This window comes from Martes martes (genome assembly GCF_963455335.1).
Source record: "Martes martes genome assembly, chromosome: 8".
In the NCBI taxonomy this organism is placed as follows: domain Eukaryota; kingdom Metazoa; phylum Chordata; class Mammalia; order Carnivora; family Mustelidae; genus Martes; species Martes martes.
Window position 1 is genome coordinate 92,649,719 of NC_137895.1, and position 24,000 is coordinate 92,673,718.

The following is a 24,000-nucleotide window of genomic DNA, read 5'->3' on the forward strand; positions in this document are numbered from 1 at the left end:
CCCTCTGCCCCCTGCCCAGGAGCCACGCTCCCTGGCAGTGACACCCACCTCTTCCAGGCCTGGCTATCGACTTCCCTGAAAGCAAACTCTACTGGATCAGCTCTGGCAACCACACCATTAGCCGCTGCAACCTGGATGGGAGCGGACTGGAGGTCATTGACGCCATGCGGAGCCAGCTGGGAAAGGCCACGGCCCTGGCCATCATGGGTGAGGGCTGCTGGCTGGGGGCAGGGACAGGAGCAGAAAGGCTGGGCCCGTCCGGGCTGGGGATGGGGCCCTCCCCGGGATCTCATCCCCTCCTGCCTCCCCAGGGGACAAGCTGTGGTGGGCGGATCAGGTGTCGGAGAAGATGGGCACGTGCAACAAGGTGGACGGCTCAGAGCCCGTGGTCCTGCGGAACAGCACCACTCTGGTGATGCACATGAAGGTGTACGACGAGAGCATCCAGCTGGGTGAGGCCGGCGACCGGGCTGCAGAGGGGCTCCCTGGGCAGGGAGGTGAATGGGGATGAGCACGGGCTAGACTCCACTCTGCACCCAGAGGGGCTCCTCATTCTCATTCTCACGAAGGTGCCGTACATGCTAACAGCCACACGGTTGCAAGAGCTGGGGGCCTGCGAGAACAAAAGACTGGGCATGGGTTGGGTGGTGACCCCCACAAGGTCCAGGGTGAAGGCAGTGCCCATCCTGTCCCTGGGCACTGCAAGCCTGACTGTGAGGTCCCGAGGAGAGCCACCTCATCCCTTTCTTTCTCTGTGCCTCCCACCCACCCCAGACCACGAGGGCACCAACCCCTGCAGCGTCAACAACGGTGACTGCTCCCAGCTCTGCCTGCCCACGTCCGAGTCCACCCGCTCCTGCATGTGCACCGCCGGCTACAGCCTCCGGAGCGGCCAGCAGGCCTGCGAAGGTCCATGACCCACCCCGCCCGGGGACCCCCCCCCCAGCCCTGACCCCTCCTGCCCCCTGCCCCCCCATCCGCCCCCTCTCACCCTGGGGATGGGACTGCATGGATCTCGTATTACTAAGTGCCTCCTGGGTGAGATGCTTGGTAAGCCCCCACCATGCTGGGAGCTGCTGGGGAAGCCCGGGGGTAGAAGTCCCTGTCCTGTCCCCATGCCGAAGTCTTAACCAGAGATGGGGCTAACCCAAAGGGGAAACGGGATGGTGAGGTGCTCTCCGGGCCCTGCAGGAGGGTTTTGGAGAAAGAGATGTTGGCAGGCAGTGCCAGGGCTGGCCTCATGGAAGAGGTGTGCTGTGAGCCGAGTTCTACAGGGCAAGGAGGATTTGAGTGCATGGCTCAAAGGAGGAAGGACAAGTGAGGCACAGGGTCCAGAGCAAGAGGAGGAAATGTGCAAGGGCCCCCAAGGCACCAAGCCCACGGGTGGGCAGAGTGTGGGGGGGATCGTAGGTGATCGGCTGTGGGGTAGGGCAGGCCTCTGGTGTGTTCTCAGCAAGGAGTGCCTGGAAGGTGGTGTTTGGGGCAGATTAACCTGGCGGCAGAGAGCCGGCCGGTGGGGGAGGGAGAAACCAAACACAGGCGGTTAGACCAGTTAGGAGGCTCTTAGCGTGAGCCCCATGTTAAGAGATGGGGCTTAGCAGATGGGTTGAATAGAAGGGGTGAGACTCAAACATTTCACAAGAACTTGCTGACTGATTTATGAATTTGCCCCAGGACAGCACTTCCCAAAGCGCGCTCTGGGAACCTTCCTCTTTGATGTGGGTAGATGTTACAGAAAGAAGCACTGGGTTGAACAAAGTTTAAGTGTTTTTTGCTGCAGAACTTCTCAGAGTCTTGAATATGCTCATCTGCACTGAGAATTTTTCTCAAGAGAAGACTCTAATGTTTGGGGTTGCCCCAAACTCCTTTGACCATGAGTCCTTTTTTTTCATGGAGCCTGAGAAACCAGAGCCTGCTGGGGGATTGATCTGGGGACACACTGTATCAAGGGATAAAGGCAGTGGAGGGTTCTGGTCCATGTTGATGGTGGCGCCTCGTAAGAAATGGGAAAGCAGAGAGGGGCCTGGGTAGCTCAGTCTGTTAAGTGTCTGCCTTCAGCTCAGGTCATGGTCCTGGGGTCCTGAGATCGAATCCCGCATCGGGCTCCCTGCTCGGCAGGGAGTCTGCTTCTCCCTCTCCCTCCCCTCCCCCTACCTGTGCTTGCTCGCTCTCTCTCTCTCTCACTCTCGCTCTCAAATGAATAAATAGTTTTAAAAAATCTTAAAAGAAGAAGAAGAAGAAGAAGAAGAAGAAGAAGAAGAAGAAGAAGAAAATAATGGGAAAACAGAATGAGATCAGTTCAGGAGTGAGAAGTCAGGAATGTTGAGTTTTAAGTGTTTGAGAGAGGGTGTAGGTGACACAGGCCAGACTGAGGAGGACAAAGAGGAACCTAAGATGGAAGTCTTCACTGAGGAGTCATCTCATTCCATTGCTTTGTCTGAACCTCCCCAGGTCCTCCCCAACAGCCCTTGGGGTTGTGGGGTTGTATTGAGTGAAGAGGGATTAAAGGGCCCCCTTTGGGAGAGAAAAATCCAGGTCTCTTCTGCCCTCTAGTGGGCACTAGCCATCTTGCAGGCGCTTCCCCAGAGGTGCTCTCCTTTCCTATTCCCCGCATTCCCAGCCCAAGCTGCAGGCCTCAGGCCAAGGTGTGTGTATCTGGGTGTTGAATGGGGAGGAGTGATAGCTGTGAGAAGATATCAAAAAGAAACAGAGAACAATGATAGGTTTGAGAGTGACAGACCCCAAGCTTAAAGGGGTGTCACTGAGGCCCGGGCCTGAGTGTCCTTGTGTTTCAGGTGTGGGATCCTTTCTCCTGTACTCTGTGCATGAGGGAATCCGTGGAATCCCCCTGGATCCCAATGACAAGTCAGATGCCCTGGTCCCAGTGTCGGGGACGTCGCTGGCTGTCGGCATAGACTTCCATGCTGGTGAGTGATTTGGTGGCAGGAGGGAGTGGGACATTACCTTGGGGGTGGTATGCTCTGGGAGCCCAGTGAGAGGCTGCCTGACCACAGTTGGAGGGGGAGACAACACAGCAACCCCACCCTGCTCTGTCTTCCCTTCCAAGCTTCCTGCCCCCATCCCAGCACTGACCTCCATCTTGACTGCCCTTTGATTCTGCCCACCCTCCAACCTTTCCCCTGCCTTATGGGATATCCCCATGTTGGCTCCTCTACCTCCAGAAAACGACACCATTTACTGGGTGGACATGGGCCTAAGCACCATCAGCCGGGCTAAGCGAGACCAGACATGGCGTGAGGATGTGGTGACCAACGGCATTGGCCGCGTGGAGGGCATTGCCGTGGACTGGATCGCAGGTGAGCTGTGAGAGGGTCCTGGGTGGGCTGGGGGCCTCCAGGTGAGGTAGAGGCCCGGCAGGGTAGATGTGGGATCTCAGGAACAGTCTGAGGAGGAGTAGGCCGGAACAGATGGGGGAACAGCAGGGGTCTGGAGGCTCAAAAGGGACCAGGTACAAGCGCTCCCACCCACTCCCCCTCCTCTCCACCCACTCTCTCCTCAGGCAACATCTACTGGACTGACCAGGGCTTCGATGTCATTGAGGTCGCCCGGCTCAATGGCTCTTTCCGCTATGTGGTCATCTCCCAGGGTCTGGATAAACCCCGGGCCATCACTGTTCACCCAGAGAAGGGGTGAGAAGCTGGATAGGCTGTCCAGGGCCCAGCCCTGGCTCGGGTCTGGCCTGGTCACTCCCCACAGTCCACACTGACGAGACCCTCTCTTCTCGGTGGTCTAGGGACTGACCCCCAACTTCTCCCTCCTCCACCCCACAGGTATCTGTTCTGGACTGAGTGGGGCCAGTACCCACGTATTGAGCGGTCTCGGCTAGATGGTACTGAGCGGGTCGTGCTGGTTAACGTCAGCATCAGCTGGCCCAACGGCATCTCAGTGGACTATGAGGTTTGGGTGCAGGCTGGGCCCTGGAGCCCATGGGCTATCCAGACCCTATGCTCTGAGGGAGGCTCCCCTTACCCTATGCTTTGCTCCCCATTGACTCTCCCTGTGATGAGGCCCCATTTGGTGGGGAGATGTGGACCAGGGTAGTCATGGGGTCTTCTGGCCCAGCTCCTGACCAGGAATGGGACTCCTGCCACCCCAGAGGGGTAAGGGGCCGTCACTCAGAAGTGAGGATGGAAGGCATGCCTAGAGCTTGTCAGACTGGCAGGTCAGAAGGCGGGAAGGATATGGAAGAAGCAGGAGAAAGACACGGGAGGCAGGAGTGAGTGGGACCCATCCTGTGGTCCAGGACCCTGGGGCAGATGGGGAGCACTGGGCATTAGAGGTGAGGTGGGTGCCTCTGGCTTGTAGGATGGGAAGCTCTACTGGTGTGATGCCCGGACAGACAAGATTGAGCGGATTGACCTGGAGACGGGTGAGAACCGTGAGGTGGTTCTGTCCAGCAACAACATGGACATGTTCTCTGTGTCTGTGTTTGAGGATTTCATCTACTGGAGTGACAGGTGAGGGCTTCTGCCCTGGTCTTCTCCTCCGCCGTCTGTTCCTGCCCTCTGTCAATGCCCTGCTCACAGCCTAGCCCTTCCCTTCCCCCAGGACTCATGCCAATGGCTCCATCAAACGTGGGAGTAAGGACAATGCTACAGACTCCGTGGCCCTGAGAACGGGCATCGGCGTCCAGCTCAAAGACATCAAAGTCTTCAACCGGGACCGGCAGAAAGGTGAGGCTAGGGCCCTGGACCGGGCAGGAGAGGCTCACGGGGGGCCCCCTGGCCTGGGAGTGACTCCCCTGTAGTAAGAGGGGCTGGGATAGGGGCTGGACCCCGGGGACACGTTCCAGCAGCTCCAGAGAGCCGAGAGAGGGGAGGAGAGGCTGGGGAGCTCTGGGACCGATCCAGGTGCTGTGTGCACAGGCCCGGAGGCTTGTCTGTGCTGAGGCAGAGTGGTGGCCCAGCCAGCGTCCCAACGGTGGCAGAGATGTCCGAGGCCACCCTCTGCGCCATCTCCTTCCCTTCTCCCCACCCCCGGCAGGCACCAATGTGTGCGCAGTGGCTAATGGCGGGTGCCAGCAGCTGTGCCTGTACCGGGGTGGCGGGCAGCGGGCCTGTGCCTGCGCGCATGGGATGCTGGCTGAAGACGGGGCGTCGTGCCGTGAGTACGCCGGCTACCTGCTGTACTCTGAACGCACCATCCTCAAGAGCATCCACCTGTCTGACGAGCGCAACCTCAACGCACCCGTCCAGCCCTTCGAGGATCCTGAACACATGAAGAATGTCATTGCGCTGGCCTTCGACTACCGAGCAGGCACCTCCCCGGGCACCCCCAATCGTATCTTCTTCAGCGACATCCACTTCGGGAACATCCAGCAGATCAATGACGATGGCTCCTGGAGGACCACCATCGTGGAGAGTGAGCCCATACCCCGATCTTCCTCCTGGGAGGGGAGGGTGGAGGGCTGTGGGGCAGGACCGGCCCCGCCTCCGGGGAGAGGAGCCCTCCACCCTCAGCCAACCCCCTGCGCCCCGGATCCCAATCCCAGCTGTGACTGTGTCTCTGACAATTCGCCAGCGAATCACACTGCACCCGTTATAGTTACTTGAAAGTTTCTCCTCATTTGAAGTCAGAGTCGACTCTTCCTTCCCCCTCCAGCCCTAGTTTGCCCCCAGGGGGCACAAAGCTCTACTTTGTGTGGCCAGGACCCGAGGCACAGGCTGCAGAGAGGCTGGTTCAACCCCAGCCACGGGGTTTCAGGCACTTGGGCAAGTTCCCTCTGCTGTCCAAGCCTCAGGTGTCTCACGTGTGTAGGGAGGCAGGGTCACCTGAAGGGCAGGTGTGACAGCTTAGCTCAGCACAGGACACGTGTACACGCTCCACAGAGAGTGCTAGGGGCTAGACACAGCGTCCTAGAACAGCCTTTCAGCTCTTTGCAGAGCGTTATTTCCTTGTGCTACGGTTTCCTCTTCTCTGGGCTGGATAAGCCCTGGTCCCTTGACTCACTCCTTTGCTCATTTTTTCATTCATCTTGTCCACAAAGACCTACCCAACACTGAATGAGGTCCTGGTATCCAGCAGTGGTAAACAAGCATCTGTCCTTTGAACCTCCTTTGGATACGTTCTGCTCCAGAGCTAAGCCAGATACCCTGCAACCATAGCTTGACCAGGAGAGACTGGCAAGAACTGTCCCCTGCCTTCGGCCCGTTGTCTAAGCTATAGTACTTCTCATAATGCAGCCTTCTGGCAAGCATGGCATCATACAGCTAGAAGCCACAAAAGCCTGAGTCTTTTTCTCTTAAGCTATGGTTCACTACTCATTGTGCACTTAATTCTTTAACTGGAGTTTAGGATGTTTACGAACAATCCGGTTTGGGTCTTGTTCATTTGGAAGCTCCCGGGACAGCCCAAGTTGGATGTGATTTACCAAAATCCATAAAGCGTTTCTACTCGGCTGTGGGGAAGATGGGAAGAAGGGTCGGGAGATGGACCATGGACCATTCATGTAGAAAATAGGGAAGGACGGGAGGGGCTGGGAGTGCCAAGGGCTGTGCTCTCACACATCCCCTGACAGCCCCACATATGCCAGAGGACTGGGTGCTCTGGGCCACCCCCCCCCTTTGGCTCTGCTCTCTGGCCCCATCCCGACCCACGACTACTCCTCTCCCCTTGCAGATGTGGGCTCCGTGGAAGGCCTGGCCTATCACCGTGGCTGGGACACCCTTTACTGGACAAGTTACACAACATCCACCATCACCCGCCATACAGTCGATCAGACCCGCCCAGGGGCCTTCGAGCGTGAGACAGTCATTACCATGTCTGGAGACGACCACCCACGGGCCTTTGTGCTGGACGAGTGCCAGAAGTGAGCTGCTGGGTACAGGGAGTGGGAAGGGATAGGCCACAGTGTGGCAGAAGCTCCCCCAGGCAGCCCTGGGTTGGGGGTACAGCAGCAGGAGGGGCTGGCTGTCCCCTGAGATCAGCTACTTCCTTGCTTTGTGACCTTGGGCCAGCTGTAGGAGCTCTCTGAGCTTTAGTTTCCTCATCTGTAACATGACAATAATATTTCAGGTGCCTGAACCAAGGGGAGGACCGGGAACTCTGAAGGACAGTTCTGGCTCAGTGATGAATCGATTCGTTCATCAGAGAGCCATGGTCGAGGCACATAGTAGGTCCTCTGTGTTTCTGGTCCTCCAAGCTTCAGGCAAAGATTGTTCAGTGAACACTTGCTGTATGGAAGCCTTCATCTGGGCCCATTCAAACCACCTAGCCCAAAGGAGAGAAATCACAGTGGTGGGAAAGGCTGAGACAAGTACAGGACTGTATGTAATGACCAGGAGTCATCCCAGAGGCCGTGCTTTGGCACGGGACCTAGACGTCGGCAGGCCAGGGAAGGGCAGCCCGGACACAGGGCAGTGCTTTATGTGACAGCCAGAGGAGGGAGTGCTCTGGGCAAGAAGGACTGTGGGGGCCTCCCCCATGCCCAGTTGAGGGGCTCCCATGTGCAGTGCAGGCCTGAGGATGGCCCCGGAGGCTGGGCTCAGGTTGCAAGGGAAGCCAGAGCACAAATCTGGAGAACTTGGAAGGAAATAGACCTGGGGGTACTGCATGCCCCTGGTCTCCACCTGCTGTGCTCCCTTGCAGGGCCAGCAACAACCCTCCCCCGCCCCCCACGATTTCCAGTATGTGGGTTGCTGCTGAGCCACCCACTCACCTTAGAAATCCTGACCCACATGAAAGCAAAACTGTTTTCCCCGGAACTCGGCAACACTTGGAATATTTTCCCAAAGCTTTGCTAGGAAACTAAGGGACAAACAAAACCCAAAAGCAGCTACTTAGAAACAGTTAGTGTACGGAACCTAGATTCCTTACCCTGATGTCACTCAAATCCAGCCCCAGCCCGGCCTCCTGGCCCTGCAGACCTGCAGGAGGACCCTGTCCCTGGTCTGCCTCACCCTGGCCTGCGCGTCCATGGCTCACGACAAAGATTCTGTTTTCCCTCTCTGACCCTTGGCCCCGGCAGCTGTCCCTTATGGGCCTGGAACCTCCATGGGCGGGGGATGCTGCCGGACACCCCTGCCCGCCTCCCACCCCCAATCCAGAGGTGATGGAGCACTGTGGCTTCTGGAAGCTCTTTCATGGCTGTCCAGCAGATTCCTTTGCTCTGAGCCCAGGGAATTCCATTGTTCACTCAGCAAATGTCTTTTGAGAACCAACGATGTGCTGAGGAGCCAGGGGAGGGTGAGATGGACCTTGGCTCTGCCTCAGGCCTATTTGCCGTTAGCCATGAGGCTTCAGGGGGCTTTATGAGTGTGTGGATACCAAGGGACGTGTCCTCCAGGAGGCAGCCCCTCCGCTGGGGTCTGGAGGTCGGGGGGCGAGGGTACTGAAGGCAGGGCAGGGTGCAGGAGAAGAGCTGAGTTGTCTGGGAGAGGCCCTCTCTTGGCCAGAAGGAGCGAGTGCTTTGGGGTCGGGGGAGGGGAAGTGTGCACCCAGATGAAGGGGACAGGGACCCCCTGCCCTCCTGCTGAGCCTACCCTACAGCTGCCCCTCAGGAAAGCCTCTCCTCCTAGCCTACCCCCCCCACCCCAGAATCCTCAGTTGTGGGACATGTCCTTCTTCCACATGTGGCAGTTTGTCATGGTAAGAGGAAAGCCACTTCTACCGCAGAGTCAGCTGGGCCCTACCTAAGGGTGTGGAAGTCCCTACCTGAGGGTGTGGGACCAACAAGGCCAGGAAGCTGACTCTTGCAGCTGGGCCTGGGACACCACTTTCTCCTGTAGAGGCCGGAGAGAGATGCCACCATCCTTGATGGCGTCGGGCCACCGTCCACACTCCCACCCTGAACTCCGAGAGCCATCCAGAACCCCCACACACTTCCCCCAGGATGAGGGCCTTTAAAGCAGAGCCTCAGCCTCCTTAGGTCCCAGGGCTTGGGAGCAGCCAGCACCTCCCTAAGTGGAAACGGGGGTCCTCTTCCCACCTGAGCATAGCAGCAGGAGGCCTCAGCTCAAACTGAGTGGGGAGGGAGGGGGTGTTAAAGAGAGAGAGACCTTGGGGACACCTGGCCAGTTCAGTCGGTAAAGCACGCGACTCTTGATCTTGGGGTTGTGAGTCCAAGCCCCACGTTGGGTGTAGGCATTACTTGAAAAAAAGAGACAGACCTGGAGAGGTTTGAGGAGACAAGTCCTCGAGCAGCAGACAGTTTTGCGTCCCGAGCAGCAGAGGGCGGGCGATGTGCCTCCCGAGGGGGCCAGGAGGCAGGGGCAGTTGCTGTGAGGAAGCTGGGAAACAGAACTGACTCTGCTGCTAGACGGTTCTCCAACTCCAGGGTGCATGCAGCTTGTCTGGGGAATGCGGGAAAGTGCTGGTTCCTCAGCCCCGCCCCGGACCTAACTGAGTGTGAATCTCTGGGACAGAGGACCCAGGGGTCAAGATCCAAAGCAGGTGGTCAGAGGATCACACTGTCAACACATAGCATAGTGGCTGAGCAGCCTGGAAGTGAGGCACTCCCAGCTCCGGAGCCTCCCCACCCCACAAAGGTAGCTGAGCATGACCAGATCCCTCCACCTCCTTTACAGAGAGGAAGCCAAGGTGCAGAGACAAGAGGCTGGTTCAAGGTCAGAGCTAGTAAGGGGCAGGACTGGGGCTCAGACTCCGGATATGCAAAAGCCTGAAATGACAGGGTGATTTTCAAGAACTCCTTGAGGGTGGGGTGGGGTCCGTGTGTCCCCCGCACGGGCATGTATGAGACACTTACAAGTGTTTCCCGGATGCCAGGCAAACAGCAGTTAAGAATAACCTAATGGGAAATAGTCATGTGGCATTTTCCAGCTGTCATTAGGTAAACATTAACTCTGAATCCTTAAGAGGCAGGTGTAGTATTATCCCTGCCTCCTGGAGAAGGAAACTGAGGCACAGAGAAGTTAAGTCACTTGCTGAGGTTCCTCATTGGTAAGTGGCAGAGCTTGGATCGGAGCCCAGAGCCTGCCTTACTTGCTACACTATCGTTTCTCAGTAAACGCAGACGGTCGTTTCCCAGACACCGAGAAATCCGTGTACACACACACCCACACAGCGACCCTGTGGCAGCCTGGCCCTCTGGGACCAGGGCCGTGTTGGCCTTGGTGACTGTGAGGCTGCCTGGGTTGTGGGCGTCTGCCTAACATCCTGGCTGACCCTTGGGTTCTGGTCAACTCTTGGCCCTCAACCAGGCCCTCTGTGGCAGACTCCCCAGCTTTGACTCCTGACCCCTGGGGCCTTCCCTTCCCCCAGCCTGATGTTCTGGACCAACTGGAATGAGCAGCACCCCAGCATCATGCGGGCAGCCCTGTCGGGAGCCAACGTCCTGACTCTCATCGAGAAGGACATCCGTACCCCCAACGGCCTGGCCATTGACCACCGGGCCGAGAAGCTCTACTTCTCTGACGCCACCCTGGACAAGATCGAGCGGTGCGAGTATGACGGCTCTCACCGCTATGTGAGTCGGGGGGGCCGCGGAATGGGGCTTGAGGTGGGCTGGGGCCAGGGCCTGGCGGGTCAGCCAAGAAGGGGATTGCCCCGGCAGGAGGGGAGGCCACTGAGTGGGAAGATCTGGGGGGAGAATGAGGCAATGACACAGCCACTTAGCTGTGTGGCCTTGTGCGGCCTCCATCCTATCCAGGCTTGGCTTCCTCATTGGTTCAGGGAGAAAAAGGCAAGATGTCTCTGTGGGTCCTTCCCCTTCCCAGCTGCATCCAGGGATCTGGGCCAAGGCCAGGCGCCCTTGTCCTTGGGGCCGGCTGCCATGGGGCAGAGTTGGGGCGGGAGACCTGAGCCCACCCGTGATGGGCCTGGTGCTGGTGCCGCAGGTGATCCTGAAGTCGGAGCCAGTCCACCCCTTCGGGCTGGCTGTGTACGGGGAACACATCTTCTGGACTGACTGGGTGCGGCGAGCCGTGCAGCGTGCCAACAAGTACGTGGGCAGCGACATGAAGCTGCTGCGCGTGGACATCCCCCAGCAGCCCATGGGCATCATCGCCGTGGCCAATGACACCAACAGCTGTGAGTGGGGCCACTGCCACCAGCCTTGCTCTCCCGCCCATGGTGCCAGCACGTACACACACATGCAGACATCCACTCGTACACACCTTGTACACACAGCCCCCAAGAAACTCCAAGACACCTAACACTCCTCTACTCCAGCTCCCTCAAGACATCTGTGCACACACACACACGTACACACATTCATACCACCCCACAATGATTTCACCTGAATCCTTGGACACCCCAACGCATGCCCTAGTCCTTCTCCCCCGCGGGACCACACATGCCCCAGAGCCTGGTCACACACATCCCAGGCTCTGCCTGCCTCGTGCTCTGCGTGCGCGTGCCCATGCACCTGCCTTGCCCAGCGGCCCCCACCCAGATCCGTAGCTTTCCCAGGCCTCTCCCACTTACTCTGGGGCCCCACCACAATGCCCATTAGACTTGAATCTCCCCAAAGCACACAACGAAGCCCACATCATCCCCCTGAGAGCACACGCCCCCTCTGCCCCAGGCCCACCCCAGACACTCCCCCTGGCCCACCTGTAGCGCCTTTTCTGTTCCCCCAGCCATGTGCTGTTATGCCACAGGCCCGGGGCTAGGAAGCTCCATGAAGCTGTGTGAGTGGGTGTGGGCCTCCTGTGTGTGCACAGCCGGGAACACTTCTAGCCCACTGTCGTCTGTCCCTGTTTCAGGCGAGCTCTCCCCTTGCCGCGTCAACAACGGTGGCTGCCAGGACCTGTGTCTGCTCACTCACCAAGGCCACGTCAACTGTTCTTGCCGAGGAGGCCGCATCCTCCAAGAGGACCTCACCTGCCGTGGTGAGAGAGGGGATGAAGGAGGGGGACACTGGTGGGGGACCCTGGGCACATACTGGGGCCATCTCTACCCAGACTCCCAAAAGCCCGGCCCCCCAAAACCTTTTACCGAGGGACCCAGGATGACCTCAGTTCCGGGGAGCCGAGGGGTAGAGACGTTCCAGGCCCCAGGGCCCTCTGGCTCATGACACTCGCTCCACATTCTCGCCAGCCATGAACTCCTCTTGCCGGGCACAAGATGAGTTCGAGTGTGCCAATGGTGAATGCATCAACTTTAGCCTGACTTGTGATGGCGTCTCCCACTGCAAGGACAAATCTGACGAGAAGCCATCCTACTGCAGTAAGCGCCTCCTCCAGCCCCAGTGCCCAGGCCCGCCTCCCTTCCGCCCGGCCCTCCAGGGTCCCCAGCCCCCAGCAGGACCAGGCGTGCAAGCGAGGGCCGCAAAATCTCCCTGACCCACTGTGGCTGAGGAGTCTGGGGTGGTCGTGAAGGGCAGAGCCATGGCCAGCCCTGGGCCAGGCCCAGAGCCGGGCTGAGCAGGTTGTCAAGGCCTCAGGAGGCTGCCTTCCCAGAGCTGCTGCTGACCGGTGGCCCGCTCCCCTCCCCAGACTCCCGCCGCTGCAAGAAGACCTTCCGCCAGTGCAACAACGGGCGCTGTGTGTCCAACATGCTGTGGTGCAATGGGGCGGATGACTGCGGAGATGGCTCAGACGAGATCCCCTGCAACAGTGAGTGCTACACAGGGCCTGCCTCCGCCCCGCCTCCCCCCCACCCGCCTCCCCAGGCCCCAGGGCATCTGCTGCAGCGCTCTGTGGGGGGTACAGTGGGGGGGGTTGCTGGGTGGAGGGGTACTTTGGGCCAGGAGTTCCGGCTGGGGTCTCCTGGTCTCTGCGGGGGAAGACTCTGGCCTGATGGTCTTGGGGTGGGGGCTGTTCTAGAGACGGCCTGCGGCGTGGGCGAGTTCCGCTGCCGGGATGGCACCTGCGTTGGGAACTCCAGCCGCTGCAACCAGTTTGTGGACTGCGAGGATGCCTCTGACGAGATGAACTGCAGTGAGTGACGCCCCTCCCTCATTCCTCCTCTCTGCCCGCCCTCTGGCCCACTCACAGCCTGTGTGCTCCTGCCCCCTGCCTCCAGGCCCTGGCTCCTGGGGTGAGTGGAAGGGGTGGACAGCATCTCCTCCCCCGAAGGATACCATGTGAGGGCAGCTCAGGGGAGGGAGTGTGGAGGGAATCATGTGTCACCTGCATCCCTGCCCCCACCAGGCGCCACCGACTGCAGCAGCTACTTCCGCCTGGGGGTGAAAGGGGTGCGCTTCCAGCCCTGTGAGCGGACCTCCCTCTGCTACGCCCCCAGCTGGGTGTGTGACGGTGCCAACGACTGCGGGGACTACAGCGACGAGCGTGACTGCCCAGGTCCCACCGCGGGCCGGGTGTGCAGCGGGTGGCAGGCGGCTGGCACCCCAGGGAGCCAGTGCTCTCATGCCTCCCTCTCCCCCCAGGAGTGAAGCGCCCCAGATGCCCCCTGAATTACTTTGCCTGCCCTAGTGGGCGCTGCATCCCCATGAGCTGGACGTGTGACAAGGAGGACGACTGTGAACACGGCGAGGATGAGACCCATTGCAGTGAGTGACCAACCCCAGCACGCGCCCACCGTGGCCACGGAGTCCCAGTCCATGCCTGACCTTTCAGTTCGTTCCCAGGAAGTGTGCCCTTGGGAGAAGAGCCCCTTGGGTCCCTGAGGGGGCATCTCTCTAGCTCATGCTGACCCCGCCACAAAGGGATGCCTGGGGTCTCTCCCATCTGTCCTCCACCTGCCTGCCCAGCAGAGTGACTTGCCATCCCCTCCCCACCGTCTCACTTTGGTTTCCAACCGCCCCAGACAAGTTCTGCTCAGAGGCCCAGTTTGAGTGTCAGAACCATCGCTGCATCTCCAAGCAATGGCTGTGTGACGGCAGTGACGACTGCGGGGATGGCTCAGACGAGGCGGCACACTGTGGTGAGGGGTGGCTATGGCCGGCTCAGGGAGGGGCTCCCGGGAGGGACAGACCCCACCCCACCCCCACTCCCTCCTATAGGAGGGGCAGCATGACGCCCAGCCCGCTGTGCCTGCTCCTGAATCTCTCGGTGGCTCCCGGTTCCCCCAACAGAAGGCAAGACATGCGGCCCCTCCTCCTTCTCCTGCCCTGGCACCCACGTGTGTGTCCCCGAGCGGTGGCTCTGTGATGGTGACAAGGACTGTGCTGACGGTGCTGACGAGAGCGTCACAGCTGGCTGCTGTAAGTGGCAGGGGTGCATGAGGAGTGGGGCCACTGTCTCACTCTACAGAAGGGGAAACTGAGGCCAAGGAGAGGCAGTGCTTCAGCCGGGGTCACCCAGGTGGCTAGTGGCAGAGCCCTGTCTACAGCCCAGATGGGTGTCTCTGCACATCCCACCGCTCGGACCACACGGAGGTCCCAGGGACAGGCAGCAGTGGGCCAGGAGGGGGCTGAGGGGCCTTGTCCATCTTTGTCCACAGTGTACAACAGCACCTGCGATGACCGCGAGTTCATGTGCCAGAATCGCCAGTGCATCCCCAAGCACTTTGTGTGTGACCACGACCGGGACTGCGCGGACGGATCCGACGAGTCCCCTGAGTGCGGTGAGCTGGGCAGGTTAAGCCGGGGTGGCAGCAGGGGCGGGCTCCACCCCCCCGTACCTGGGCCCAGCTGGAGCCCCCAGCCTCACCCCCTCACCCCACCCCTCCACCCCCAGAGTACCCCACCTGTGGCCCCAACGAGTTCCGCTGCGCCAACGGGCGCTGTCTGAGCTCCCGCCAGTGGGTGTGCGACGGTGAAAATGACTGCCACGACCAGAGCGACGAGGCCCCCAAGAACCCGCACTGCACCAGCTCAGGTGGGCCCCACCTTGGCCTCGGGGGGACCCCCCCTGTGTCCCCGTGCCCCACTGACCCACACCTCCGCCCCCGCAGAGCACAAGTGCAACGCCTCGTCGCAGTTCCTGTGCAGCAGCGGGCGCTGTGTGGCCGAGGTGCTGCTCTGCAACGGCCAGGACGACTGCGGGGACGGCTCAGACGAGCGGGGCTGCCACGTCAACGAATGTCTCAGCCGCAAGCTCAGTGGCTGCAGCCAGGACTGTGAGGACCTCAAGATCGGCTTCAAGGTGAGCCCCGCCCAGAGTGGGAGCTGCTGGCCCCTCTTCATTCATTCACTGGCTCCTTCATCACTTCCTTCACCAAGGGCTCAGTTAGCTCCTAGTCTGCCGGGCAGTGTTCCAGGCACTGAGGGCCCAGTGGGGAACAGAACCAAAACCTGTGCTTGGTGGGGCTCTGCCTCTCCGTGGAAGGTAGAGCCAGCAAGGGCCGTGGGAGGAGGGACAAGCAGATGTCAGGGAGGTGCCGGAAGGAGGGCTACCCAGCTCAAGGGAGCACAGACTCTGGGCATATTCACTGTAGAGACAGCATTTAAAATCCACGAGTCTGGAGAAGATCCCCAAGGGAGTGAGTATAGTTGGAAAAGAGGGGAAGTCCAAGGCCTGAGCCCTGCGCTCAGACACCCGGAGGGCCAGGGGGTGTGGGGGGGCTGGCAGAGGAGCCTGAAAAGGGGCAGCTGCTGCGGGGGGAGAACAGCCAAGTGAAGAAAGCCTCGGAGGAGAAGCACAAGCAGCTCTGTCAGATAACGCTCACAGGTCACAGCAGATGAGGCCTGAGCCTCGTCCTCTGGGGATAGAAACAGGGTGGTCGTCGGTCACGTGGGGCGAGAGGCAGACGCCTGGCACAGGTCAACTCAGCACCTGCTTGCTGCCTGCCCGCCAAGCCAGCCGCCCAGGGTGGGGGGAGCTGGAGCCCCAGTCTCCGGGGTGGGAGGCCCCGAGCCCCGCCCAGCCCCAACCCGAGGCTCCCTGTGCCCACAGTGCCGCTGCCGCCCCGGCTTCCGCCTGAAGGACGATGGCCGCACGTGTGCTGACGTGGACGAGTGCAGTTCCACGTTCCCCTGCAGTCAGCGCTGCATCAACACTCACGGCAGCTACAAGTGTCTGTGTGTGGAGGGCTATGCCCCCCGCGGGGGCGACCCCCACAGCTGCAAAGCCGTGACTGGTGAGACGGGTACTTGGCGGGCGTCGGATGGCTGGGACAGCTGGGGACCGGGGCTGTGGGGGCATGCCCCGGCCGGCAGCTGAGCCGGGGTGATCTGTCTGCAGATGAGGAGCCCTTCCTGATCTTTGCCAACCGCTACTACCTGCGCAGGCTCAACCTGGACGGCTCCAACTACACGCTGCTGAAACAGGTGCCGCGCTAGCCCGCCTCAGCCCACCTGTCTCCCCAGGCCCGGAGCTATGTTCCCTGCCCTGCACAGCCCCCTCCTTCTCCCCTGCTGACTCCTCCAGCCACCCGTGTCCTGATTCTGTCATCCTCCTTCTCCCCCACCCCCTATATCCAGGGCCTGAACAACGCTGTCGCCTTGGACTTCGACTACCGAGAACAAATGATTTACTGGACGGACGTGACGACCCAGGGCAGCATGATCCGAAGAATGCACCTTAACGGGAGTAACGTGCAGGTGAGGCCGGGGCAGCCCACTCCTCCACAGACCGGGAAAGTGGGGGTGGGGTGGGTGACAGATATCCAGTTCCGGTGTCTCTCCCCAGAGGGCTCTCTCTGTTTCAAGGCTGTCTCCCCTTCACCCCACACATCCCACTGAATTCTTCCTTCTTCCCCCTTTCCGATGGAGTCTCTGCACAGCTCTGCTTGTCCGGGCTTCTCCCGCCCCACAAGCTCAGAGAGTAAAATCTAGGAGATTCCTCCTGCTCTTTTCCTAGTCATCTTAGTCTTCTTCCCTCAGAACAGACCTCTCTTAAATGCTCACCCCCAGGCACTGTGGGGCTTGGGGTACAGTCTCTCTCACCTGAAGACCCCTGTCCTAGAGCCTCCAATGACATCAGGCCCAGGACTGGGGGTTTTCTGTCCGTTGTCCTCCTGGCCAAGGTGGGGGACAGAGCTCTGCTTCGCTTCACACCGGGGGGAAGCTGGGCCCCAGAGAGACTGAGGGTTCCGCCCCAGGTCACCCAGAGCTCTTCCTTCCCTGCCCCTGACACAGGTGCTGCATCGGACAGGCCTCAGCAACCCTGACGGACTGGCTGTGGACTGGGTGGGTGGCAACCTGTACTGGTGTGACAAAGGCCGGGACACCATCGAAGTGTCCAAGCTCAACGGGGCCTACCGGACGGTGCTGGTCAGCTCTGGCCTCCGTGAGCCCAGGGCTCTGGTGGTGGACGTCCAGAATGGGTACGCAGGCGAGGAGGGTTGGGGGAGCCCCTGAAAGCCAGAAGTGTGCTCAGGCATCCAGGCCCAGCCTTCCTGCGGGCCCCCCTGGGGGACCAGCCGCAGGATCTCTTGGGGCTCACTGCCCGCCCACCTGCCAGGTACCTGTACTGGACAGACTGGGGTGACCACTCACTGATCGGCCGGATAGGCATGGATGGGTCTGGCCGCAGTGTCATCGTGGACACCAAGATCACGTGGCCCAACGGCCTGACACTGGACTATGTCACCGAGCGCATCTACTGGGCCGATGCCCGCGAGGACTACATTGAGTTTGCCAGCCTGGACGGCTCTAATCGCCATGTCGGTCAGTGAGGCTGCCTGCCTACAGCGGACCTTGGGGAGGGGGTTCTGAGAGTCTGTGGATCAGGCCTCTGCGGTCAGAGTGTAGGATTAAAAGTCTGAGGGCATGGTTTGAGGACACCACCCACCAGGGGTATGGGGGTCCAGAGCACCCCAGCTTATGGCCCCTTGACAAGCCCAGGCATGAGGCTGCCATCTGCTATGTCAGGAAGGAGAAAGAGGTCCCTTCTTATGCACAGCTCAGGGCCCCGAGAAAGGCAGGGGTGGGAGGTCTGGGGTCAGGATACTTCAGCACTGCGAATCCTATAATATTATGGACCAGGAACCTGCTGTCAGAGGCCCAAGTTCAAGTTCCAGGTCTTCACTTATTAGTTGTGCAACCTTGGGGAGCCACCAAACCATCTGGAAGCAGGGCAAGCGCCCACCTCACGGGGTCACTACGGGATTAAGGGCATCTGGTAGGGAAGGTGCCAACCGGCTGCTGGGCCTGTTCCCTCCCCGGCCTGCAGTGCTGAGCCAGGACATCCCGCACATCTTTGCACTGACCCTGTTCGAGGACTATGTCTACTGGACCGACTGGGAGACCAAGTCCATCAACCGAGCCCACAAGACCACGGGCACCAACAAGACACTCCTCATCAGCACCCTGCACCGGCCCATGGACCTACATGTGTTCCACGCCCTGCGCCAGCCGGATGGTGAGTGGCTGAGGGTTGGGAGCAGATGAAGGAGGAGCCTGGCACCAGGGGCCCCTGTGGGAGGATGGGGCCCAGCAGGACTAATTGCCTTCTGCCCCATCTCCGGCATCACCTGAGACATGCTCGTCAGACACTGGGAGACTGGGGGGCTGGAGACAGGCCGTGGTCGGGCTCTCAGGAGCTGCAGCCCAGCCCGGGGCCAGCCAGCCCCGGAGTCTTGCAGCAGCAAGCCCCTGAGGGTGCGGACCGCCGAGGTGGGACCCCCAAAGGCAGGCAGGCCATAGCTGAGGGTGGGCCCAGGGGAGGCAGCATACGAGGCTTCAGGGCTGGCCTGATTCCGGGACCTCAAGAAGGGACCTCTCCTTCTCTGGCTTCAGCCTCCTCCTAAGCGAGTAGGATTTGGAGCCGTTTGCCAGGATATAGTGGGCTGGGCAGCCTTCAGCAGACCAGAAAGCGTGGCACGAGGGAGTGCTGGTCACACTCTGCCGGAGGCCCGTGGCTCTGGGAGCATGGCCCATACGCTGGGCCCAGTCAGCTGTGCTCTAGCCCCTTTCTCTCCGGCAGTGCCCAATCACCCCTGCAAGGTCAACAATGGTGGCTGCAGCAACCTGTGCCTCCTGTCCCCCGGCGGGGGCCACAAATGTGCCTGTCCCACCAACTTCTACCTGGGCAGCGACGGGCGCACCTGTGTGTCCAACTGCACAGCAAGCCAGGTGAGGCTCCTCCCCATGACCCCCACTCACCGATGCCTTGCTCCCCAACCCCCCACACCAGTGCCCCCACTCCTCCTCGGACCCCAGCACCCGCTCTAATGTCCTCACGCATCTGGTTTTTCCACGCTAACGCCCCCACATTTCTTGCCTACCTCTTGTCTCCCCACAGCAATACTTTTATACCCGTCACCTCACACAAACACCCCCATGCCCTAACTCTGGCCCTCCCTCACCAATACCCTCCACCCTGACTCCCCCACAGATACCCCATCACCCAGCCCTCCTGCACACCTCACATCCCCTCCATCCATCCAGCTCAGGCCCCCTACCAAATGTCCCTACCCTCCCACTTCTTTGAAACATCCCAGCCCCTCAAACCAAAACCTCCCGAGTTCCCCAGACCCCCACCAACCCCTCTTGCCCCCACCTGCCCTCCAGTTTGTGTGCAAGAACGACAAGTGCATCCCCTTCTGGTGGAAGTGTGACACAGAGGATGATTGTGGGGACCACTCAGACGAGCCCCCGGACTGTCGTAAGTGCCCAGAGCAGGGGTGGCAAGGGGGTCCTTCGTGGGAGCAACCCGACTTCCGAGGCCCCGAGTGACCATGCCCAGCCCCAGCCCTTCTGACTCTGAGGCTCCCTTCCTGGCAGCCGAGTTCAAGTGCCGCCCTGGACAGTTCCAGTGCTCAACCGGTATCTGCACCAACCCTGCCTTCATCTGTGACGGGGACAACGACTGCCAAGACAACAGTGACGAGGCCAACTGCGGTAAAGGGCTGCCCAGACACCGGCTGCCCTCCTTCCCCCCTGCCTTTTCCCTCCCAGGGATTTGGAGGTTTCACACAACACTCCAAGGGTGAGGGAGCTCAGCCCACAGCAGCCTCCTCTCCGGGCTGGACTCTAGCTGCTCTGGGCCCTGAAGCTGCAATGCTCACTGCCGTGAAGGGGGTGGGGCCGGAGCGGGGGCCGGGTGGGCCCTCCCTGCCCCTGAACCCTCCGCCCTCCATTAGTTACCCTCCCCTCCTCTCCACCTCCCACAGATATCCATGTCTGCTTGCCCAGTCAGTTCAAGTGCACCAACACCAACCGCTGTATCCCCGGCATCTTCCGCTGCAACGGGCAAGACAACTGTGGGGACGGGGAGGACGAGAGGGACTGCCGTGAGTGCCTGAAGCTGTGGGCAGGGAGCGGGCTGGTGGGCAGACAGGCATGGAAACAGTCCACAGTGAGATCTACCCACTGCTTCGTCTAGGGGCCGTGCCGCTCTCCGGGAACGTTATTAGATGGGCAACGTAAATTATATTGGGTGTGACTTGGCTTGCTCATAAAAACATCATGCTCGGCATAGAGATGTGTCTGCAAAAAGCACCAAAACTGGAGCTAAATGGTCCCTTTCTCTGAAAAAATTGGTGGAACTGCAGCTAGAGCTTGGAAGAGGGAGAAGGTGGTGATCTCGAGCTGTGGTGCTATGGTGCGGGTGGAATGGGCAGGTCCTCACTCTCTCCCCCACTCCGCAGCTGAAGTGACCTGCGCTCCCAACCAGTTCCAGTGCTCCATCACCAAGCGCTGCATCCCCCGAGTCTGGGTCTGTGACCGGGACAATGACTGTGTGGACGGCAGCGATGAGCCCGCCAATTGCAGTGAGTGGCCTGGCACCCCTGGCACCCACCTGCCCTTCGCAGCGTCTGCTGCTCCTGTGCACGACCCCCCTCACCACGCTCCAGCAAGGAGCCTCCACCTCACCACTGCCGCCCCCTGCAGCCCAGATGACCTGTGGAGTGGATGAGTTCCGCTGCAAGGACTCAGGCCGCTGCATCCCGGCACGCTGGAAGTGTGACGGAGAGGACGACTGTGGGGACGGCTCCGACGAGCCCAAGGAAGAGTGTGGTGAGCCTCCCCAGACCCACTCTCGGGGGAGGGCATCCGGCCTGGGCAGAACTCAGGCCGTCCACGGCCCCACCTCCCATGCCCACGACCTCCCTTCGGATTCCCCATCCCCACCCACTGGCACCTCAGCGGCACACACCTGGGTAGAATCTTCCTGGCCCACCCCACACCCAAGGCTCTGTTTGTCCGCCCCTGGGCAGCTCCTCCTGCTCGAGCCTCTCCCACCTCATAACCTCCTTGTGGACCCTGCATCTCATCCAGAATGCAGCATGGCCTTCCCCTTCCTGCCCTCGCTCCCACTCCTGGCCATCCTGCCAGCGCTTGTCCGAAACCCTCATGCCTGCCCTCACTCCGTGCCTGATGGCCCCGACATCTGCCCCCTGATCTTGCCTCCACTAGATGAGCGTACCTGTGAGCCCTACCAGTTCCGCTGCAAGAACAACCGTTGCGTGCCAGGCCGCTGGCAGTGCGATTATGACAACGACTGTGGGGACAACTCGGATGAGGAGAGCTGCAGTATGTCCCCGCCCCCCCCACCCCACCCTGCAGGCACCCTGCTGCGAGAGAGCTGGGGCGCCTCCCCTCTCAGCACCCCTGCCCCCACCAGGTGGCACCGGGGCAGGTGGCTACCTCCCAGAGCTGGGGGTCAGGTGCCCCCTCCCAGCTCACCCCACCCCACCCCGCTCCATGTCGTGTATTTGAGTTTGTGCCATTTCACCTCATCTCATGTTTCTCTCCATTTTCACACTGTCCTCTCGGGGTTGCAGAGGTAGGTGTCTCCAATGTGCCTGTGCTCCCACCATACCCCCTGCCACTGCCCCAGAGCCCACCCGTCCCTGTGCTGTGCCTCAGCCCATCATCCTTTACTGGCCTCTCCCTAAACCCTGGTGCTTGTCTTAGTGGTGTCATCCCTCTCCTATTCCCCTCGACCCCCGTACACAGTCCGTCCTGAGGGCAGAGCCAGGGACCCGTGCCCTCTCCATGTGTGTCCACCCCAAAGGGGTAAGTGTGAGCCCTCGCTGGACCCAGCTAATCCCGTGAGGGCAGCCAGCTGGCTTGCTCAGGATTGGCTGAGCATCTTGGTCGTCACCTGTGGCTCTCAGGGACATGGGGATGGGTGGTCTTGCTCTGCAGAAGGCTGAGTCCCTGTGCCCACCTTCCTGGGGCCTGTCTCTCCCCTATCCTTCCTCCAGCCCCTCGGCCCTGCTCTGAGAGTGAGTTCTCGTGTGCCAATGGCCGCTGCATTGCTGGGCGCTGGAAATGCGATGGGGACCACGACTGTGCAGATGGGTCTGACGAGGTGGGAAGGGAGACCAGCCTGAGGGAGGGATGGCCTCGGAGGGATCAGGGCTGGGCTACTGGGGTGCCCCGCTCTGACCAGAATGCCCACTCCTGTTCCCACAGAAAGACTGCAGTCCCCGGTGTGACATGGACCAGTTCCAGTGCAAGAGCGGCCACTGCATCCCCCTGCGCTGGCGCTGTGACGCAGACGCTGACTGCATGGACGGCAGTGACGAGGAAGCCTGTGGCACCGGCGGTAAGCCCATGTGCCACCCCTCCACCCCCCAACCCCGCCACCCAGTCACTCCTGCGTCCTCTCCTAGAGTCACTGCTCAGGCAAAAAATCATCCTGAAGCACATACCGTGTGCCAGGCACTATCCTAGGCGTCGGGGAGAGAGCTCTGAGTCAGACCCAGGGCCTCTGGGGACATTTCTGTGTGGGGTGTGCCCTCCACAGCAGCACATAGTCAAGCAGCCTGTTGGGCCCAAATTCAGCAGAAACCTGTTGGCTGTGTCCATCCAGGCTCCACGCCACCAGGTCCCACGGGGCAGTCCCCACTCACTCTCCTCTCCCTTTCCCGGGGCCAGGAAGCAGTGCCTGTCCCTGGCCGGACTGCCTGGGCTCAGTGGCCCAAGGCCTCATTGTGAAGCTTGGGTAAGAGAAGTCTGGGGCTTGGAGCAGAGATTCCACAACCCCATCCAGATAGCCAAGGACAGACACTCTGGCTCTGTCCTGGTGGGCAGGGAAGCCTAGGTCTCCTGACTCCCAGCCCAGTGCTCCTCCTTTGTGCCTGCCGTTGAACTAGGGTAGGCCCGGATGCCCTGCCACAGCCACCAGAGAAAGAGGGCCCTCCAGACCTTTCTGTACAGGCTTCCCCTGAAAGGCTTCTTCTCCCCTAAATAATCAGAGGAGGCAGTTCTGCTCAGCTGCCTAGCTGGTATAAAATTAGGAGGCCTGGGTTCATTCCAGCCCCACCACTGCTTGCCCTGTGATCCCTCTGGGCCTCCACCTGTGGAGGGAAGGATGGGGGCAAGATCCCGCCCCCTACAGTCAGCCTGAGGCTCAGAGCTCATTCTTGGCTCTTTGTTGGCCGCGGTGCCCAGTGCGGACCTGCCCCCTGGACGAGTTCCAGTGCAACAACACCCTGTGCAAGCCGCTGGCGTGGAAGTGCGACGGCGAGGACGACTGTGGGGACAACTCCGACGAAAACCCGGAGGAGTGCGGTGAGCCGGGGGGGCGGGGCCCGGGACAGGGGCGGGGCTTTCTCACTCTCCCGGGGCTCCAGGCCCGCCCCCCAGGCTGATTCTGGCTCGGTCCGCTCCCACCGCTGCAGCCCGGTTCGTGTGCCCTCCTAACCGGCCCTTCCGTTGCAAGAACGACCGCGTCTGCCTGTGGATCGGGCGCCAGTGCGATGGCACCGACAACTGTGGGGATGGGACTGACGAGGAGGATTGTGGTGAGCAGGGAGCTGGTGGAGGGAGCCTGGCGCAGGCGGGCGGGGGAGGAGGGACGCGCCATATTTTGGGTGCTGCACAGGAAATGGAGGGGGGTGGGCTAAGTGCAAACTTCATCCCCGGAGGGTGCGGATCCATTGCCGTGAGCCAGAGGGCCCTTCCTTGTAAGAGAGAAGCCCCTGGAGAAAGCCCGGGAGGCTTCCTGGCGCCTAGGTCTTGAGGTGGAGACTGGGACTCTGAATGTTTAGCCCGCATCCCCTGAAGCTTGACAGATAGTCACAGGGCGTCCCTGTGCACCTGGAGGCTGTGGGGTGGCCAGTAGCCAGATCTCAATACCCCGCCTTCCTCAGAGCCCCCCACGGCCCAGACCCCCCACTGCAAAGACAAGAAGGAGTTTCTGTGCCGGAACCAGCGCTGCCTGTCCTCCTCGCTGCGCTGCAACATGCTGGACGACTGCGGGGACGGCTCTGATGAGGAGGACTGCAGCATCGGTAAGCCCCGCGCCAGCAGGGGTGGGCGGGGCCCGCCCCGGGGCG

The 24,000-nt window shown here is 60.8% G+C and overlaps 1 protein-coding gene across 1 annotated transcript in view; it reads left to right on the forward strand.

The window, feature by feature from the left end:
• LRP1 (LDL receptor related protein 1) overlaps positions 1-24,000 on the forward strand; it is a 79,876-nt gene that overhangs the window by 48,405 nt on the left and 7,471 nt on the right. The window contains exons 32-73 of the mRNA XM_080811458.1: positions 58-207; positions 312-452; positions 775-909; positions 2,796-2,927; positions 3,183-3,317; positions 3,521-3,650; positions 3,792-3,918; positions 4,327-4,478; positions 4,570-4,694; positions 5,005-5,382; positions 6,640-6,829; positions 10,240-10,444; positions 10,815-11,007; positions 11,685-11,810; positions 12,019-12,147; positions 12,417-12,536; positions 12,747-12,860; positions 13,074-13,223; positions 13,310-13,432; positions 13,690-13,806; positions 13,958-14,086; positions 14,326-14,448; positions 14,562-14,702; positions 14,779-14,969; positions 15,720-15,903; positions 16,008-16,093; positions 16,247-16,366; positions 16,904-17,091; positions 17,229-17,434; positions 17,940-18,128; positions 18,693-18,841; positions 19,280-19,373; positions 19,493-19,609; positions 19,882-20,001; positions 20,359-20,481; positions 20,603-20,728; positions 21,128-21,244; positions 21,922-22,028; positions 22,133-22,265; positions 23,114-23,233; positions 23,344-23,466; positions 23,815-23,955. Coding sequence (XP_080667584.1) covers positions 58-207; positions 312-452; positions 775-909; positions 2,796-2,927; positions 3,183-3,317; positions 3,521-3,650; positions 3,792-3,918; positions 4,327-4,478; positions 4,570-4,694; positions 5,005-5,382; positions 6,640-6,829; positions 10,240-10,444; positions 10,815-11,007; positions 11,685-11,810; positions 12,019-12,147; positions 12,417-12,536; positions 12,747-12,860; positions 13,074-13,223; positions 13,310-13,432; positions 13,690-13,806; positions 13,958-14,086; positions 14,326-14,448; positions 14,562-14,702; positions 14,779-14,969; positions 15,720-15,903; positions 16,008-16,093; positions 16,247-16,366; positions 16,904-17,091; positions 17,229-17,434; positions 17,940-18,128; positions 18,693-18,841; positions 19,280-19,373; positions 19,493-19,609; positions 19,882-20,001; positions 20,359-20,481; positions 20,603-20,728; positions 21,128-21,244; positions 21,922-22,028; positions 22,133-22,265; positions 23,114-23,233; positions 23,344-23,466; positions 23,815-23,955 — 6,099 coding nt within the window. The remainder of the gene's footprint in view (positions 1-57; positions 208-311; positions 453-774; positions 910-2,795; positions 2,928-3,182; positions 3,318-3,520; positions 3,651-3,791; positions 3,919-4,326; positions 4,479-4,569; positions 4,695-5,004; positions 5,383-6,639; positions 6,830-10,239; positions 10,445-10,814; positions 11,008-11,684; positions 11,811-12,018; positions 12,148-12,416; positions 12,537-12,746; positions 12,861-13,073; positions 13,224-13,309; positions 13,433-13,689; positions 13,807-13,957; positions 14,087-14,325; positions 14,449-14,561; positions 14,703-14,778; positions 14,970-15,719; positions 15,904-16,007; positions 16,094-16,246; positions 16,367-16,903; positions 17,092-17,228; positions 17,435-17,939; positions 18,129-18,692; positions 18,842-19,279; positions 19,374-19,492; positions 19,610-19,881; positions 20,002-20,358; positions 20,482-20,602; positions 20,729-21,127; positions 21,245-21,921; positions 22,029-22,132; positions 22,266-23,113; positions 23,234-23,343; positions 23,467-23,814; positions 23,956-24,000) is intronic.